Here is a 19,207-nt window from a genome sequence, read left to right on the forward strand (position 1 = left end):
TGTAAACAAACATGCAACTGCCTTAAACATGTGCTATTTAATTTAAATCAATAAAAATAGCTTAAAATTTAAAAAATTAACAATTTGTATAAAATATGTTTACCATTGTTTTATTTTAGTAGCATATTTGATTTAAATATTATTCATTTATGCAAAATTTTACTCATAAAAAAGCTGTAGTTTAAAATTAGTCATTGCTGCTAGCTTTTTTAATTTTATCATGATGGCCCGGCTTTCTAGTTAAATGTGATATTTCGTAATGCGATTGCAATTCAGTTTTGCAGCTTTCAGGAATCATGTAATTCATATGAAATGGCAATTTAGGATTTCTCTTATGTAAAAATTAATTTAATTTGTGCTTTAGTGAAGATCCCCTTTTTTAAAGAAGTTTCATATATAGGTTCTTTGATGGTTTGGTCCTTATTTCTGTCTCCTCCCTCACCCTGTAGATAAGATGCTAGAGGCGCTTGCACTAGAATTGTATATATTAAGTAGGTTTGCTTTATTTAACGAAAGGATAAATAATCTCTCTTAGGAAAATAGTTAGAATTTTATATAACGGAGGTTTAAAAAATGTACTTTTTGCCAAATAAATAAACACATTCTCTGCTCAACTGGTATTGAAAAATGGCAACGTCCTAAGAATTCAATTAAACCTTTCTATAAGATTTTTATTTTTATTTGTTTCAGAATTAACCCCAATATTAAGCCAATGGTCAAAACAAAGCATTTAATCAAGAAATTTATCAACATACAATTTAATTAGATGTCCATTCAGAGGTAATTAAAACTGATGCTTGTAATGTTAAGACACTGCACTGCCAACTTAAACCAACTGTACATTAAAGTACCCAAAGTATTTTAAAGTCAACGAATGAGTGACATGATAATAAAACTTTGGGTAACTTTACAATTTACAGTCTAATGCTCCTCCCTCCTTAAGTCCAAGAGAGTCAAAATAAATAATGAGTTTTAGATCTTATGTTCCACTTCTATACCCCTGCTGTTTAACAGCAAAGTTAAGTTATTTCTTCCATTTTTACTTTTGTATCGCTTTGAATAGTTTTTAAAATTAAATAAAAATCAGTTGGTATAAGTATTCATTGGTGTTAATTTAAGCCCCTTTTTATCTCTTATCCAAATTTCACAAACACGCAATCATCTACGTAATGCACATAGTAAGCTCCGCTTTCTGTGTGTGAATTGTTCCTTATTGTACTTCATATATGTAACCAGAGTTGGGATTAATCATCTAAAGAGTATGTTAACTTTGATCCTGGGATGGTTTAAGGCTATTTTATCTTCAAATTTAAGTCTGAGCATTTAAGGTTATTTGACTTTTGGTGCGAACGCAGCCACCATTTATTCATAAATTCGATTATTAAGTTCTAACTTTTGATTTTGTAATTTGTATCCCCCTCCGTGTATGTCTGACCCTCTAAAAAACATACGAGTGTCACGTTTGAGCTTATTTAGACCAATTATTGCTTGATTGTTTTATTTAGGTTTTAACTTGATAATTTTACTATGTAATCATTTACACTGTGTAACTATCATAATTTTTATAATATTAATATTTTAGTATCGAAACGTTTTAATAGTTTAGGTTGTCTGTACATCTTAAGGGAGGGTACCTAATGGTTTTTAGTATTATCTTTCCAGTTTGGGGGTATTTGATGCAAAGATCTTTTTTTTTTCTCTTCGGTACTTACGGAAGCTTCAATCCTTGTTCATTTATTTTAAAGTTTTTTGGCTGATCAATCTATACAACTCTATTAATGCTTATCATTTATATCAGGTTATTTGTAGGAAGAGTAGGACTTAGCTCTTTAGTACGCCACTCTCTTCCTCTACAATCAAAATCTTTCTCCACTGTATTGGCTCTCCAACCTTCCACTTTAGTCACCTGTAGAGCACCTCCAACCCTTCTCACCTCCTTACTTCCCCTGGTGCACAGTAGGAAAAAAACATTTACAATGTGGAAAATAGAAAAAAATTAAATTTTTAAATTGCAGTCAAAATATTTATGAATTTTAAATTCTTTGAAAAAAAATAATTCAATCACAAAATTTAGTGCTGGAAAAATCTAGGAAAATTCCACAGTGAAATGTTTTGTTGGTATAGAAGCCTATTGACCAGTGCAGCCCACTGTGTGAGCGCGTCCAGCCCCGGCTATTCTAGATATAGGAGCTCAAGGTGTTTACACAATCTACACAAAATATTTTATACAAATAAAAAAAAGGATTAAGATACGTTTAACATGCTTAAATGCTTTTATGGGAAGATGAAAAATTGCGCACATAAGTATTAATCATATTTTCATTCTTTTTATCCCATAATTTTTTACCATAATTTAAAATTAGAGTTTCGATCATAAGAATTTAGGGGAATGTTATTTTTTTCGTCGATTGCCCCATTTCTGAATTTTATTTGTGCCTTTTATCTTTAAATGCCTAGCTCTTTTTAATAATTTGATGGATAACTTATGATAAAATGCAAGTTAGTTCGCCCAATATGTTGATTGGGGGGGGGGGGGGAGGTGTTTTAAAGCATTTATAATATTGAAAAAAGATGAAAAATATGGGGGCGGGGAGGGATTATCCTAATAACCTTTCATTGGACCATTTTAAAAAAAGAAAATTGTGTACGATTGTATAAACACCGAGTGCCTTATAGTGTTATTGGTGTAAACTTTAACTCAAGCACTAGTAGACGTCCGACTTACTTGAGAAACAAATATTTCAATATGCCGTCTGCTAGTGATTATAGGTAAGTTTTTTTTCTTTTGTTAATAAATAGATTATATATAGAAATTAAAAATATTTTATTAGCGTGTTGTAGACGCATAGGGAAGGGGGGGGGGGAAGCCGACCACCACAATTTCAAATATTAGTTGTTGTTTTTTTTTTTTGGGGGGGGGGGGGTGGATATTTTTTCTGGGGGTGATATCTCCTCGGATGGTGGTGGTACCTGCCCCCAAAATGTTTGGATGTTCTATGGGGTTTATTTGTCTTAACGAAAGTGAAATAGGTAATCTTTTTTATTAAAAAAGTAGGTTAATCATATATTGCGCCTGAGCCTTTAGTATCTAAGGGCTCTCGGATCTTTATTCGATGGGGAAGGGGGCACCCTTAAACCTTCCATGGTCCTATTAGATAAAGCTTCCCTAAAATGAAGAACTCAAGCAGTTCAGTGGTTAGCAAGATCTTAACGGAAAAAGAAAAAAAACCATCTACTTTATATAGCAGGAAGATTTAATTCTATTTGTGTAAGAGTGGTAATAGAGAGAAAATTTCTCCGAGAGAGAGAAAATATTTATATAATTAAATTCTATTCAACGTATTATGTTCAAAAGATACACTATGGTTTGGCTTTTTATGCAAGTGTTTATTTAGTATTTAGTAAATGTTACTAAATGTAAATGAAGGGATATTGGACTGGTACCCAAAGTTTTATAACAACATTATCTTATTTATTGGGTATATAATAATTTTAATCTCCAGAAGAAATAATTTTAATTAATCATCATTGGAGATATATCAATTTAGCGTCTATTATCTTTCCCTTAAGATCTCTAGTAGAAATATAAAATATATATGGCACCATCTATTTACGCTAAGCTTTACAAATCAAGCAAAATACTAGGGTTGGCAATCCGAATCCGGAATCTGCCCAATTTTTGGGCAATTTTGGAATCTGAATCCGGAATCCGTTTTTTAATAGCGGATTCGGATTCCTAATTAGTAGGCTAAAATTTAGCGTCCTGAGTTTTTTTATTTCAACTCCCTACGAAATACCTTACTACTTTTTTATTATAATTTTTAAAAAGAGCAATGTCCCTTGAAAGAGAAATGAGATGAGGTTTAAAATTGTTCACCCACATTGAAATTAGTACTTTCTTCACTCTTGTTGTAACTTAAACTCTGGTTAATAGCAAAGCTTATCTGTATTAAGGATTTGTTTGTATGTCAGTCCGTCCTTAATCGTCAAATAGGCTTAAAAAGGAAAGTTCTTATAATGAAACTACAAACAATTTTGAAAGCAGAGCAACTCAATATTGTCAAAAAAAAGTCCTTTACGTCATATTATAAACTAGAGGCTTCACCAAAGGACGTCCAAGCTTCTTTTTTTTGAGGGGGGGGGGGGGATGACTGATTTATATAATAACCTAAAACAATCTCTAAACCATAGAGTACCTAAAAACTAAGTCGGTTAAGTGAATAGCGAGATCTTTACTGTCAGGCGAGAAAAAAAACTATTCTGCGTAACATAGGATTTGTTATTATATTCATTGTTTAAAGATTAGAGTTGATAAATGTTATCTAAATATGATAAAACTAAATCAAAGAGAATTCGCTGTGTCAGCTATTCTAAGCAAAGGTCTTTAAATCTTTAAATAAAAGTAACAGGCTGTCTGTCTGTGTTTTTGTAAATAAAAAGATCTTTCCGAACTTCTGGACTGATATGGAAATCTTTTATAGTGAAGCTTCTTGCCCATAATATTTTATTTAACTTTTAAAGTCAACCTTTTGTCGATTGGACAATGACATAGGACGGACATACCCTATTCAAGTCTAGACTTAAAGTAGGTGCGCTATTAAATTCAGGGATCTTAAGGGATAGGGAAATAAACGTTGAATTCATGCCCATCCTAAAACTTTCACTTTTGTTTGTTAAGATTAAAATTATAGATTAAAAAGATTGGGGATTGCCCGAATGACCAACCAATCAAGATTTAAGTACCCAAAATTCTAAGCCGATGAATGAAAGATTGTGTTTATAAAAGTGTGTGTATCAATTTAATTTTCATTCCAATTTCCCCTCCCTCCCTGCTTGAATTAAAGCAGAGTTGCTGAATCTTATTGAGACAAAGTACACTTCATGATTTTATTAATAATAAAAGTCATGGCTGTTAGACTCCAGTCAGCATATAAAATTTATCTGTAAGATTGCCAAATAAGTACTTTTTTAATATACAGACTTATAATTTCTTCCAAGTAACAATAATTTATATGCTAGCAGATGCTACCCCATCATCTAAGGGAGACAGATAAGTAAAATAGCCAACTTAAATTTGAAATAAAATAGCCTAAATCTATCCCAGGAACTATATAAAGTAGTACACAAGATCTTTTCTTGCAAACAAATGAAACCTTACTACTTTATAAAATAGGCCCTGTGTCTATGCGCCTAGAACCTTGAGGTTGGGGATAAGTCGAGCCCCCATCCTGTCACTTTCAATTTTGGTTTTATACCTAAAGGAAAAGTAAGATAATGAGATCATTTTTTTCTAGGAGCGATTATTCTTGGAAGGATGATAGAATACTGCCCAAAAATAGTTATAAAACTTACATTAACCTAAATGAAAAGCTTCACTGTAAAGTAGAACCCTATCGGTCTTGCGGCTAGCAAGTAGATCCTTCGGTACAGCTACTGCTACTTTTATATAAGGATTTTAGGTAGTAAGTAGTTCTTTAAATTAGGAAAGTTAAAGCTAGATATCTTTAGACTGTTATTATTTCATCGTCTAAAACAAATCTTAGGTATTAGATAGATACCCCACCTTCATTTACAAATTGATTATTTTATATTATATTTATACCTTAAATGTTTTTAGGGGATCTCCTCAGAGGAAATTGTCCAACACTCCAAGGTAAATCTTTTAATATTTTTATTTTAACATACATAAGTTCTCTTGCATAGAGAGGGAATACCACTACCGACAAATTATGATAAGTATCAGGTTGTTGATCTTTGATTATTTTTAACTATGTTAATACATCAGGTTAGGTTAAAAGCTTAAGTATAAGAAATCTTCCCGTTTGATTCTCATAATTGGGGGGTACATTGATTTATACCTATCCTTTATTATTCTCTTAATATCCATACCTATATTTTTTATTTTCTTTGTTGACTAGGTATTTAAATAAAATGTAAAAAAATCATAACTTTTCGAATTAAAAACTGTAGGTACCTATCAAAGCATGCGCTAATAATCAATGTAATTTTGATTTATTCATTAAAAATAAAATGGAAAGATATTACTTTTATAACGCAATGCTTTATTGCTAACATGGAAATTTGATTTATCCATTACTAGAGAAATAAAACTAAGCATTTTTTTGTATTATGAAGTTTTGTATACGTTGAACTTTTTACCTAAAGATTTATTTGATTACTTAGGTATGTTTTTGTTTTAAAATTAATTAAAGCCAGGCATTACGTATTACAAAATAGGAATATTATTTTTTTTAGTTTTAAATATTTTATGTTAACAAATAATGAGAGCAAATTATTTAAAACACTTACAAAAGCAGTTTTTTTCTTTCATACTTATCTGGTTTCTGTTATTTAACGATAAAGGAAAATTTATTTTACATTATTATCAGTTTTTAATACATAGCATACTTCAATTATTTACTTAGATTGCTTGGAAACTCTGATGAAAGGTGCTGAGATCACTTGTTTCTAGTTTATTTTAAAAAAATAATTTGGGAGTTAAATGTAAAAAGATATACTGTTAGATATCAGCTAAAGTTTTGTTTACGGGGTCTGGTTTGGGTTTTTATTAGAAGAGAATTAATGAAACTCAAGAAGGAAATATTTATATACTTAACTAAAACCCTCCTAAAAAGCTTATTTACCAAGCCTTTTTTTTTTGGGGGGGGGGGGGCATATGAAAAATGATCTTTTTATTTATTTTGCTTGTTGGTTATACCCAGGGTGTGATATTGGACTGTTTATTACATTAGTCTCTAAAGTCTTTAAAAAAGCTTTCTTATTCGTTGGCTCAACAACTTTATGGACTTTAATTGAACTTTGATTAGTTGGTTCATTAAATTGAGTGTCCACTACATTTTAACCACTAATTATAGTCCACAGAAGGGGTAATTTTGTGTATCATGATTGAGGATGTACACAATTTATCGGCCTTTGTCTTAACCCTTTAGATCCGGCCCGGGTAATACTTTATACCTGGAAGTAACGTTTTTTTTTGCTTTTCAGAATCCCGTTTATGATTGGTGTAGCTGGAGGTACTGCGTCTGGTAAATCTACAGTTTGCAAGTAACAATTCATTAGCCTTATAACAATAAGTATCAGGATGTCTGTCTGTCTGTTCTGACCGCTGATCCTATATCATATGTAGATTCTTATAGGACCCAAAAAGGCTATTTTGTGGGAGGATACCACAAACCTCCAATTAGAAATCGCCCCTAAATCAAAAAAAAATTCCGCCTGACAAAAAAAAATGTTTTTTTAAAAACTAATTTGATGGTGGTGGTTGGGGGGTAGACTCCCCCTCACGCCCCAACAAAACTATGACCATGGCCGCTGCGCTCGGCCCCCTAGACATATAACTCTATTGGAGAAATAAAATATTATTTTGTCAATACCACTACATAAACAAAGTTATTAGGTAGTACTAAAAGTAATACTAGGAATTAAAAAGACCACCTACTTAATTGGCGAAAAAAATAATTTAATTTTTCAAAGTTTCAGAACAGTGGCGTGTTTAGTGTTGGTGTGGCTGGGGAGGATAATAAAGTGGAAAAATGCTTTCCCAGTTTTAATTTTTAAGTGGGTTTTGACACCCGTCTTCCGCACGCCCATTTAACTAAGTTTACCAAGTGTGTCTGTATATATTAGGGTTGGCAATCCGACCAATTTTTGGACCAGATTCGGATTCTTACAAAAATCCGCCAAAAAAAAACCGGATTAATCCGTGGATTCCGGATTCTTTTTTTTTTGACGGATTCCGGATTCTAGCAATATTTTAAAAGGCATTTTTAAAAATAAAATTGAGGGATTAAATTTTACCGGGTACTGAGAAGAATCTGAAGCTGCAATTTTTTTCATATTTTTACATAATCTTTTCTCCTATTTCTAGACCCTACAACGGCCCGGCCATTTTCTAACCCTTACTCAACCTAACCTTACCTAAAATAAGCATGAAAAGCTAATTTTAGCCTAACAATTAAGAATCCGAATCCGCTATTAAAATAACGGATTCTGGGTTCCAAAATTGTCCAAAGATGGACAAATTCGGATTGCCAACCCTGGTATATATTTTTTTTTTTAGGACTATTATGAGCAGATTAGCTGAACATGAAGTAAAAAATTTAGAAAAACAGGTAGGTTTTTAGTATAACAGCTACTTCAATACTTCACACTGTCCGTCCGTAACGATAAGGTTGAGAATTGGATTTCCTCGGCTGCTGAGAAAGATAGACGATTTCCTTTACTATTATGATTTAGTATGTTAGGAACTTTGTCAGTCAGTCGATAAAATTCTAGGAAGGCTATGGGGGCCAGGAGGGGGGGGGGGGGGAAATTTTTCCCACTGGCAGTCGGTAAAGTTTCGTTGGGATAAGAATATACTTGGCTACTATTTAAGTGAAGTTATACAGGTGGGACTTCTCAACAAGATTATCTTGAATAATAGGCATCTACTATATAGACTGCTTTGTCCATAAGTCTAACAAACTTCTTTTTAGCTTAATAATGTTCTGTATCCATGCGTTCCGCTTGACATGATGTTGTCATCCTTGTTACAATTCTTCTGCATAGAAATATAAAACCATTTCTTTGTTGCTTATAAAAATATTTTTTTTCCTGTTTTCAAACAAAGTTTAGATAAAATAATGCCGTAAAATATAAACTAACACGGATTACAACATCCATAAGAAGCAAAGCTCAAAAATTATGAATGGATATCGGAAAAAAATACTATAAAGCAGTTTCATAAAATAAACATTAATCTTGATAAAATAGGGAAATAAGGAAACATTAAAAATCACGCAACCTTAAAAATCACGAAAATTTAAAAATCTAGGAATCGATCTTTCTAGCATCGCAATTTATAGACATATCTTAATAAAACTTGATAAAAAATATGAAGAATACGAGCATATTCAATTCCTGATAATTTCAGCCGCAAATCATGAATAGGAATCGAGAAAACCATAGAAAACCTAAAAATCTAGGAATCGATCTAGCACCCCAACTAATAGAAAAACCGTAATAAAACTTAAGGAAAATATGTAGAATGTAAATTTAAGCAAACCCTGAAAATTTCAGCCCATTTTCCTAAAAAGGAGTTGAGAAAACCACGAAAACATGAAAATCTAGGAATCGATCTAGCACCCCCAACAACAGACAGATGGACAAAATAACGTATAGATTAGATGGGCATATGTTATAAGAATCTTCACTAAAAATTTCAGCTGTCTATCTTTTCTAGGAGCCGAGAAAATCACGTTTCCCCCACTTTGTCTCAGAAAGACAGACGGACGGACATTTCGAATTATAGAGTAGCTTCGCTACTAAAAACTAACCCACTTTTACAAACGGATGGGGTCAAAAACCTAGGGTACTCATAATCAGTTTTTGGAGTTAAGGTGTGTGTGTGTATGTGTGCTTTAGGTGTTGCAACAATGTTGTGTTAATTATCGGTAAAAAAATTAAGTAAGATATACCTAGGTACTTAAGAAACAAACTTGCCATGAAAAAATGAAGTTTTGGTGGGATTTTTAATGATAAAAGAGAAGTTGCAAATGTAATTGAAAATAATCCGTTGCTTTGATACTTCACCATGCACAGTGGGACAAAGATAGTACTAAAATATTTGTTCGATATTCTACTTCATTTTTTGTTTTCCGTCCATAGACATAATTCATTATTATTACTGTTTTTTGTACTTACTGGGTTTCTGAAAAGTTGAAAAACGTGCTCCTAGTGATTTCCCTCAGAGTGCTAAGCGGGCCCATAACCCCTCTTCCTACTCATATAACATAAACTAACCAAAGTCAGGATACAAACAAAATAAACCAACCCCCACCTCTCATTTTCAATTTCTTTTTAAGAAGGGGATCAGGTTTCTGTGCCCGATTAAGCACTTTGAGGGAAATCACCGAGTTCCTTCACTCCAAAAACCAAAATTTGTTGCACTGACAAAACCAAACAAGGCCTGTAGCTAATTAAATTTGTTTTCACTGACCTAGTGTGCATTGACTTTGTCTCGTACTAAACACAAAATACGAGACGTGACAACGCGACGTAAATAAAACAAGTTTTATTTCTGGGTTTCTATGAGTTAACAATTCACAGCGTGGCCATATTCTTCAGTATACTGAAAATCTTCAGTATTCTTCAGTATTTGGAAATTGGGGCTTCAGTATTTTCAGTAAATACTGAATATTCAGTATTTGAAAATTTTATTCAGTATTTTTCAGTTTTTGGGAATTTTCATGATTCAGTATTTTCATTATTTCTTAAATTCCAAAAAAATTTGCATAAATAAGATGTTTTTTCAAGTAGTTTATGTCAGATTTTTTTTGGCGCTTCGCGCCTCACTTTACTTTCCTTTAAATTACCCTATAACTTTGTACATTAATTTTGTTTTTTTTATGGTAATTATAGACGTCCAAGGGGGGGAGGGTAAAGGGGCGATTACCCCCCCAAATTTTTTTTCATTTTACTCCCCCCCCCCCATTTAACATTTACCCCCAACCATTAAGGAGGGGGGGTATTTACCCCCCCTAAACAATTTTGGGGGGGTAAATACCTCCCCCCCCCCAAAAAAATAAAAATCTCTAACAAAAAAAATTTTGCGTGCTTCGCGCGCATTTTTAATACTAAATATTTAATAAAATTTAAATTACCCCCCCCCCCCCCCAAAAAAAAAAAATTTTACCCCAGGGGGTAAATTTTGGGGGGAGTAAAAAAAATTTACCCCTGCCAACAGATTTCAGGGGGGGTAATTACCCCCCCCCCCCCAAGCAAATTTTACCCCCAGGGTAAAAATTTTGGGTGGGGTAAAAAAAATTGCGCGAATTTTACCCCCCCCCCAAAAAGCGAATTACCCCTCCCTTAAAAAAATTTTACCCTCCCCCCAAAAAATAATAAAAGGTCTTTAAAATATCCCCCAAATTATAAAGGTATGATATATGAAATTTTGAAATGAGGAATCATATAAAAAAAATACTTATTCAGTATTTGTATTTTTTTGTTCAGTATTTCAGTATTTTTTCTTATTTTAGGATTCAGTATTTTCAGTATTTCCTTTTTTTTCTTCTGTATTTTCAGTATTTTTTCTTATTTTAGGATTAAGTATTTTCAGTTTTTCTTTTTTTTCTTCAGTATCAGTATTTTTTTGGTTGTGGCCACACTGAATTCAGTATTTATACAAGGAGGGAGGGAGAAGATATTAGACTGTAAATTATATTAATTCCTAAAGTTTTTAAAAACAAGATATCTCTTTCGTTGGAACTTAGAGGACTTTCATTAAATCTTGATCAAATAGAACCAAGCTTTAGGGTCCAAACGTTTCCACCAATTATTTTAATCCACAGAAGAGGGTTTTTTGTTTGTCTCAATTGGAGGTGTTACCATTATTTTATCATTAATTGTATTTTGTTTAATATTTAGGTTGTGTCAATATCTCAAGATTCATTCTACAGAGAGTTAGATGAACAGGTTACATTTTAAATATATTTTAAACTAATGGAATGTACGTCTGTTTGTCTGACCGTTTTTTAGTAAATCATTCCAGACTAATAAGGTTTAGAGCTATGTTACTATTCGATAATAACTTTAGCCATTTCAAATTGGTTAAGACAGGTTCTTAATTTACCTGGAAAATAACCTTTACATTGTTATTTATCGCATCGTAATATGAATAGGTTTCCGCGGTTAGTAAAATTTAAAAATATTTCTAGTTTTGTTTTAAAAGAATTAAACTTAAAATATTACTTAGCCATTTTCTAACCCTGAAGAATTTCAAGCAAGAAAATTTACCGTCTAACTTTTCAGGAGAGCATTATGGCTGCTAAAGGAAAATTTAATTTTGACCATCCAGACGCTTTTGACAACGAGCTTATGGAGAAATGTTTAGATGATATTCTTGTTGGCAAACCAACCAAGGTAATAATAAAAATATTGCTACCTACCTACTACCAAGTATCTACACAAAAATGGATAAGATTAATAGATACCTAGCTACCTAAACATTTTTCCTATAAATAAAGTTGTAGGTAATTTTTTGTTAGTCACTTAAAATCTTGTTGACAACTGAAATATTTGGTTCTCTACAGGATTTCGGATCCGCATATTTTCGAGTCCAAGGATCCGGATCCGCAAAAAAATGCGGATCCGGATCCTTGGACTCCAAAAAATGCGGAAAAAATAGAAAAATCTACCTAAATTTATATAAAATCTCCGACATTCTCTTGATGAGAGCCAATCTTTAAGGTTTAGGGTCAGACTTGAAAATTAAAAGTATTTTTGACTTCAAATTAAAGAATAAATATTTTTAAAAAGTTTGGTGATTTTATTTTTATTGTCAAGGATCCGGAACCGGATCCGGATCTGCACTGACCAAATTTTGAGGATCCGGATCCGCAAAAAATCAATGCGGATCCGAAACCCTGGACTTCTCTATTATAGAAAAGCTTTATTCTAAGAAAATAATAAACAAAGCTCGACTAAGCCTCATATATATTAACCAGTTTGTGGCTTTGAAAAAGTTTTTGAAAAAAAACTAAAAAGGGATTGTCATTTTAGTTTATACCACCAGCTGAATTTTAAATTCATTGGCCAGTTCTTTCATCCAGTAGGAGGTGAGGGGTTAGGGTTAAAGGGATGGATGAAGTAAATTATTGTTTTTTTTTAGCCAGCTGTGAGTATTACTTTAATAGAGTACATGAAATTCTAATGCAACATCCAAGCAATTATTTATCGATTATTAATAGATTCCTGTGTACGACTTCAAGACAAATTCTCGAGTGGCAGATAAATTTACAGTTATCTATCCATCTGATGTGGTGCTAGTCGAGGGAATTCTAATATTCTACTATGCCAGAATGAGGTAAAAATATGTACATATGTACTCGAGTCAAAAGTGTCGGCCTTGTTTTAACCCAATCTTGTGCCTTTGACAGTTTTTATGTCTGTCTGTGTGTAAGTCTTTTTTTTGGACTAGGGTTGGCAATCCGCCGAATTATTGGACCCAGAATCCGATTTAAATTTAAATTGCGGATTCGGATTGTTAATTTTTATGACTTTTGCAGCACTTAAAAAATTGTAGGTAGGTATATAAAAGTGCCAGACTAAAACCAAAATAGTATTTTTTTTTTCTTAACTACAAGTAAAATGGTTGGTAGCATCCATAGTTTTTTGTATTTTATTTTCACGGTAGCTTTTCATGCTTATTTTAGGTTAGGCTAGGTTAAGTAAGGGTTAACAAATGGCCGCTGTTGTGGCATGATTTTTTTTTTATAAAAAGACCTTCGAAAATATTGCTAGAATAAGCAATCCACAATCTGAAAATTGGGCGGATTGACAACCCTATTTTGGACATATTTTAGCCGGTTTTTAAGCCTGTTAAAACAATTTCCACATGAAATTTTGAATGAGAAAATAATTTACAAACGATCTATTTGATGTATGTCTGTACAGTTTACACTTATTTAAGAAATTTTCATGAAAGCTAACCTTGTTAACAAAAAATTCAATGATCCATTAATAATTTTTAGAGAGATTTTCAACCTGAAGCTGTTTGTCGATGCTGATGCCGATACCAGACTTGCCAGGTAAGTTTATAATTCATCTCTACAATGATATTGAGTTCTAGGGGTGGGTGGGTGAGGTGTTATGGAGCTTGCTTATACTTTTTCAGGGATGGAGGGGACATTGGACTTGTGTTAATTACACTAGTACCCAAATTTTATAATTCCCGATTTCCTATATTAAAAAAACTGGGTATTTTTAAAAATCGATGCTTTTCTATAATTAGGTTCGGTCCGTCCGTCCGTAAAGGTTAGCTCTTTTCGTTAATTTAGACACGTTAGAATTGTTATATCGATTTCAAACTTTGTTACTATATTGATTGGTTCTCTCAATAATTAGCAGTATACTGTCAAATGGTCCACAAATAATTTTCATCTTTTGGTTGTATCTATTATACTTATTTATCCGTAGATTTTTTTTCCACAGATTTTTCAAGATTATTCCATAGAGAGGGTCAGTATTGAGCTGCATATTTCTTCTATTTCTTTTAAGATATATTAGATATTAGTAATTACTTGAACTGAACAACAAATATATATTATGTTGAATACTCTTTTATTTTAAACTTGCCAATTTTTATTTGTTCAGGCGAGTTTTCCGTGATATTGAAGAGAGAGGTAGAAATCTAGAACATGTACTAAATCAGTACACAACATTAGGTATGCAATTATATTTGTTCTAGTGGATGTACAAAAGTACCTATTGCTCTTTAAACTATTCTTGATCCCTAAATATTTTGTAGATTATTTTTTTTAAATGCATAATTTATCAAAAACTGATAAATATATTCTGTTACAATTTCCCCAAGGCAACGAAGAAAATAAGATATTAATGATTAATTTCTGTTAAGGTTAAGTGGGTTAAAAAAGGCAATACTTTTGTTCGATTAAAAAAACGTCGTTGTACAACTGAGTATAATACAATAAATCAACAGATTAAGCTTAAAAACTTTGTTGACTTGTACTTAATCTTGAATTTATTTTCAATCTTTTTTATTAATAATTTTAAACTAAACAAGGATGACAACATCCATAAAAGCGAAGCACTGAAACAGTAGGACAAACGGACATTAACACTTACATAGTGTCAGAACTAAATAATCAGAATATGAATGTGTAAGAGTCGATGCAAAATTTTAAGTAAATTTGTTGAAAAACTGCTTTATACAGGATAATGTTTATAGACATACTTACATTTTTAGGACTTGATTATAGAGTTGCCTCGCTTATAACATTATACTTTGTTGTCCCAGGAATCAATATACCAAAAATCAGATCAATCTGATGATTAGATAAAATAAAAATTTGATGTTAAAAAAGTAAAAAAATCAACATGTTTAAAATGGACGTACGGACATTTCGGTAATGATTATAGAGTTGCTACGCTTTCTAAATTGTGCCTAACTACTAAAGGAATCACCATGCAAAATTTGAAATCGATAGGATTCAACATAACATGCCTAAATTAACGAAAAAAGCTATCCGTTACGGACGTACGAACGGACCGACCCTAATTATAGAAAAGCTTCGCTTTTAAAAATAGGTAATTTTGTTTATCTCAACAGTGTGTTACACTATTTTATCGTACATTGTCTTATCCCTGAAGATTGTATTTTATTATGCGTAGCAACATTATGAAACGATGAAAAAACTTGAAAACATGTAATTTATGAAGGTACAATTTTGCTGAGTTTCAAAAATTATATTTATGCATTAATTCATAATTGGTGCATAGTTTGTTTTTAAAAGCGAAGCTTTTCTATAATTAGGGTCGGTCAGTCCGTCCGTCCGAACGTCCGTCCGTAACGGATAGCTTTTTTCGCTAATTTAGGCATGTTAGAATTGTCCTATTGATTTCCAACTTTGCATGGTGATTCCTGTAGTAGTTAGGTACGATTTGGAAAGCGTAGCAACTCTATAATCATTACCACAATGTCCATACGTCAATTTTAAACAAGTTGATTTTTTTACTTTTTTAACAACAAATTTTTATGTGATCTAATAATCCGATTGATCTGATTTTTGGTATACTGATTCCTGGGACAACAAAGTACAATATTATAAGCTAAGCAACTCTATAATCAAGTCCTAAAAATGTAAGTATGTCCATTAACATTATTCTGTATCAAGCAGTTTTTCAACAATTTTACTTACAATTTTGTTTCGACATTTATACATTTATATTCTGATTATTCAGTTCTGACACTTTACTAGTGTTAGTGTCCGTTTGTCCTACCGTTTCATTATTCTGTATCAAGCAGTTTTTCAACAATTTTACTTACAATTTTGTTTCGACATTTATACATTTATATTCTGATTATTCAGTTCTGACACTTTACAAGTGTTAGTGTCCGTTTGTCCTACCGTTTCAGTGCTTCGCTTTTATGGATGTTGTCATCCTTGTTTTTGTTATATGAAATGAAAGGCGGCAGTATCCTTCATATAATTTATTGGACCACAAACAAACATTTTGAACGGTTAGAAGAGTGTTAGAAATTAAAAATTAAATAAGAAGGTTGAGGGTTAATAATAAGCACTTAAAGTAAGAAAAAAGAAATATTTTTTTTGTAAAACTTCACAATACAAAACATTTAAAAAGTCGTATTTCTCTTGTACATTCTTAAATCCGACAATATTAAGTTGAATAATAAAATAGAAAGGTTTTTGTTGTTTGTCCGTTAAGATCTCGCCAACCAATCAACCGATTAATTTCTCCAGGCCTTTTCCGGTGGTACACGCAAGTTCAGCTTTTTGCTATTTTGGGTGGAGACTAAGAGCTTTTTGAAACACCAGCAACATTTTACCCTTAACTGCGCCTGGTCCTTTTTTTCTTATATAGACAAACTTGGCTTATTGTGAATACTAGCGGCTACGCCCCTAGGGGCGCTTACTCTTGGGAGGGTGGACGTACCCTTCCCCAAATTGTTATTCATCTTCCCTTGACCTATAAGAATCATACTTTAAAGGAGAACCATATTGAACAAGTGTTTATTGATATCGTAAGATACAAAGACAGACAGACATACTGTTTTAAAGGATGCTCGCCTAGCATCTACGGAACCTGAAGCGGACAGAAAAATAGCCTAAAACCATCTCGGAGACTATGTAATGTTAAGCTTCCCTAAATAGGAGAACACAATCAGTTCAGTGCAGAAGTTATTGAGATTATAAGCTTCAAACAAAAACCCTCACTACTTTATATAATAGGATATTATATTTATTTAGTGAAACCTGCTTTTGAGGAGTTCTGTATACCTACTAAAAAGTTTGCGGATGTGATAGTTCCCCGTGGAGCAGAGAATAAAGTCGCCATTGACCTCATCGTTCAACATATTCAGGTAATTCTCAGGGAGGTAGGGGACACTGTAATTCTCAGGGAGGTAGGGGACACTGTAATTCTCAGGGAGGTAGGGGACACTGTAATTCTCAGGGAGGTAGGGGACACTGTAAGTCTCAGGGATGTAGGGGACACTGTAATTCTCAGGGAGGTAGGGGACACTGTAATTCTCAGGGAGGTAGGGGACACTGTAATTCTCAGGGAGGTAGGGGACCCTGTAATTCTCAGGGAGGTAGGGGACCCTGTAATTCTCAGGGAGGTAGGGGACACTGTAAGTCTCAGGGATGTAGGGGACACTGTAATTCTCAGGGAGGTAGGGGACACTGTAATTCTCAGGGAGGTAGGGGACACTGTAATTCTCAGGGAGGTAGGGGACACTGTTATTCTCAGGGAGGTAGGGGACACTGAAATTCTCAGGGAGGTAGGGGACACTGTAATTATTAGGGAGGTAGGGGACTCTGTAATTCTCAGGGAGGTAGGGGACACTGTAATTCTCAGGGAGGTAGGGCACAATGGAGTGTGAATTAAACTAGTTCCCAAGGTTTAAGAATTATTTTCTTTTATTCGTTGGTTTGTAACACTTTAATACCTACTTTTATTAAATAACTAGTGTCCAAACTTTTCGAGCAATATTTTGGTTCTACAAATGAGTACTTTTTTTAGCATAATTGGGGGTGTAAGTATGTATGTCTTATCCCTTAAAATTCTACAACTGAATTATATTCTTCCATTGCTTAGTTACTTATTTCAAGCTTTGACCAGAGTTGTATATTTTCTATTATTCCTCCAAAGGGGAAGTGGAGAAATAAAAAAGCGGAAATATTCCTTATTTTAAATCTTACGAAGTTATGGTCGACTTCGTCCTTGTTTGTTGACTAATACAAATGGATGTAGAATATACGTGGATATTATGACCGGGCAAAATTTTTCATCCAGTATGATAGGGTGGATTCTTTTTATTAGAGAACATGAAAGTCTGGTTTAAGATCCAAGTCATAGGTAATACATCCATTATTTTTTAGGATATCATATTCCGTAGCAACGGAAGCAAGGGCAGCTCCCCAGCCTCCAGGTCAAGATCAAACTCGGAAAGCATTATCAGATAGATAATATCATCAAAAGAATGGACTTCCAACCAACTGAAAAGGATTTTTTAGCGAATTTTGCTGTAAATCCATATTTTTCGCTGCTCTAAGTATATATAATGTATTGTATAGGTATTAACTTTTGTGAATCTATGTATCATAACATAATATAAATAGTTGTTTTTTTCATCATCCAATACGAAATTTTAAATTCATTATCATGTTTTTTTGGTTTTGAAAAAAAACACATAATTGTAATATATAGGTAATAAAGAGAGGGGGCGGGTGTGACACTTTTTAAAACCAAAACTAAAAGTCAATGGAGCTCGACTTAAACAAAGAGTTACAATACTGAAATTTAGCACAGAAGTCGCTTTAAAGAGGAACAATATGGAGCTGCGAAGAAACGGCAGCGGAAACGCCCCTATTGCCAAAAACCGCCGTTTCCAGCCAAAATTGTTTTGCCTTTCTCGCCAAATTAGACAATTTTAAATCATTTGAGAAAACTTATTTTCCTTACATTTTCATTTGACGCTAAATTTTTATGAAAAGAAATATGTCTCAAATGATTCAAAATTGTTCATCTTGGCAAGAAAAGACAAAAAATACGGCGGAAAATGGCAGTTTTCGGCGATAGCGGCGTTTCCGCCGCCGTTTCTTTACAGTTCTACATTGCATCTATTGAAAGCAACTTGCTTGCCAAATTTCAGTGCTGTAACTCTTTTAATTCCTTTGATTTTTAGTTTTATATTAAAAAAGTGTCACACCCGTCTCCCTCCTTTGATTGACGCAACTTTTCTTTGCTCATGTAACTTTTTCTAGCCCAATTTTACCAAATTAAAAAAAAAATTAGATCTGAACCTTGTTAGAAGATATGTTTCTTGTTTAATTAGTTTAATTGTATCCTATCAAAATGCATTATTTTTGTTAAATATGGAAATAAAAACAAAATACTATTTTTAAGCATCGATTTAAAAGAAAATTGTAAAAAATTAAATATTATGTAAAATCATAATTTACTAAAATTGATCGATATATTATGTAATTATACCTATCAAATCTGAATTTTTTTAATTGTCTTTTTTACTTTGAATTCTTTGTAATAAAGATTGTTTGTTGTTAATCCATTTTTAAAAGCGAAGCTTTTCTATAATTAGGGTCGGTCCGTACGTAACAGATAGCTCTTAGAATTGTCTCTTAGATTTCAAACTTTGCGTGAT

The 19,207-nt window shown here is 32.7% G+C and overlaps 1 protein-coding gene across 3 annotated transcripts; it reads left to right on the forward strand.

Moving 5' to 3' along the window:
• Window positions 1–635: 635 nt before the first annotated feature.
• LOC145329806 (uridine-cytidine kinase 2-B-like) lies at window positions 636–19,110 on the forward strand. Of its 3 annotated transcripts, none has more exons than XM_080174211.1 (14): window positions 636–780; window positions 1,810–1,949; window positions 2,125–2,196; window positions 2,677–2,769; window positions 5,618–5,653; window positions 7,006–7,065; window positions 8,081–8,132; window positions 11,428–11,475; window positions 11,812–11,922; window positions 12,750–12,865; window positions 13,533–13,589; window positions 14,155–14,225; window positions 16,791–16,903; window positions 17,925–19,110. In XM_080174211.1, the coding sequence occupies exons 4-14, from the start codon at window positions 2,747–2,749 to the stop codon at window positions 18,006–18,008; spliced, it is 771 nt and encodes a 256-aa protein (XP_080030337.1). In that variant the 5' UTR covers window positions 636–780; window positions 1,810–1,949; window positions 2,125–2,196; window positions 2,677–2,746; the 3' UTR covers window positions 18,009–19,110. The 3 variants fall into 3 exon arrangements, with proteins under 3 accessions (XP_080030337.1, XP_080030335.1, XP_080030336.1); XM_080174209.1 differs by having other exon boundaries at window positions 656–780; window positions 1,799–1,957; window positions 2,122–2,196; XM_080174210.1 differs by having other exon boundaries at window positions 694–780; window positions 1,799–1,949.
• The last annotated feature ends 97 nt before the right edge of the window (window positions 19,111–19,207 follow it).

This window comes from Acartia tonsa, chromosome 10 (assembly GCF_053477335.1).
Source record: "Acartia tonsa isolate MP-2025a chromosome 10, ASM5347733v1, whole genome shotgun sequence".
NCBI lineage: Eukaryota > Metazoa > Arthropoda > Copepoda > Calanoida > Acartiidae > Acartia > Acartia tonsa.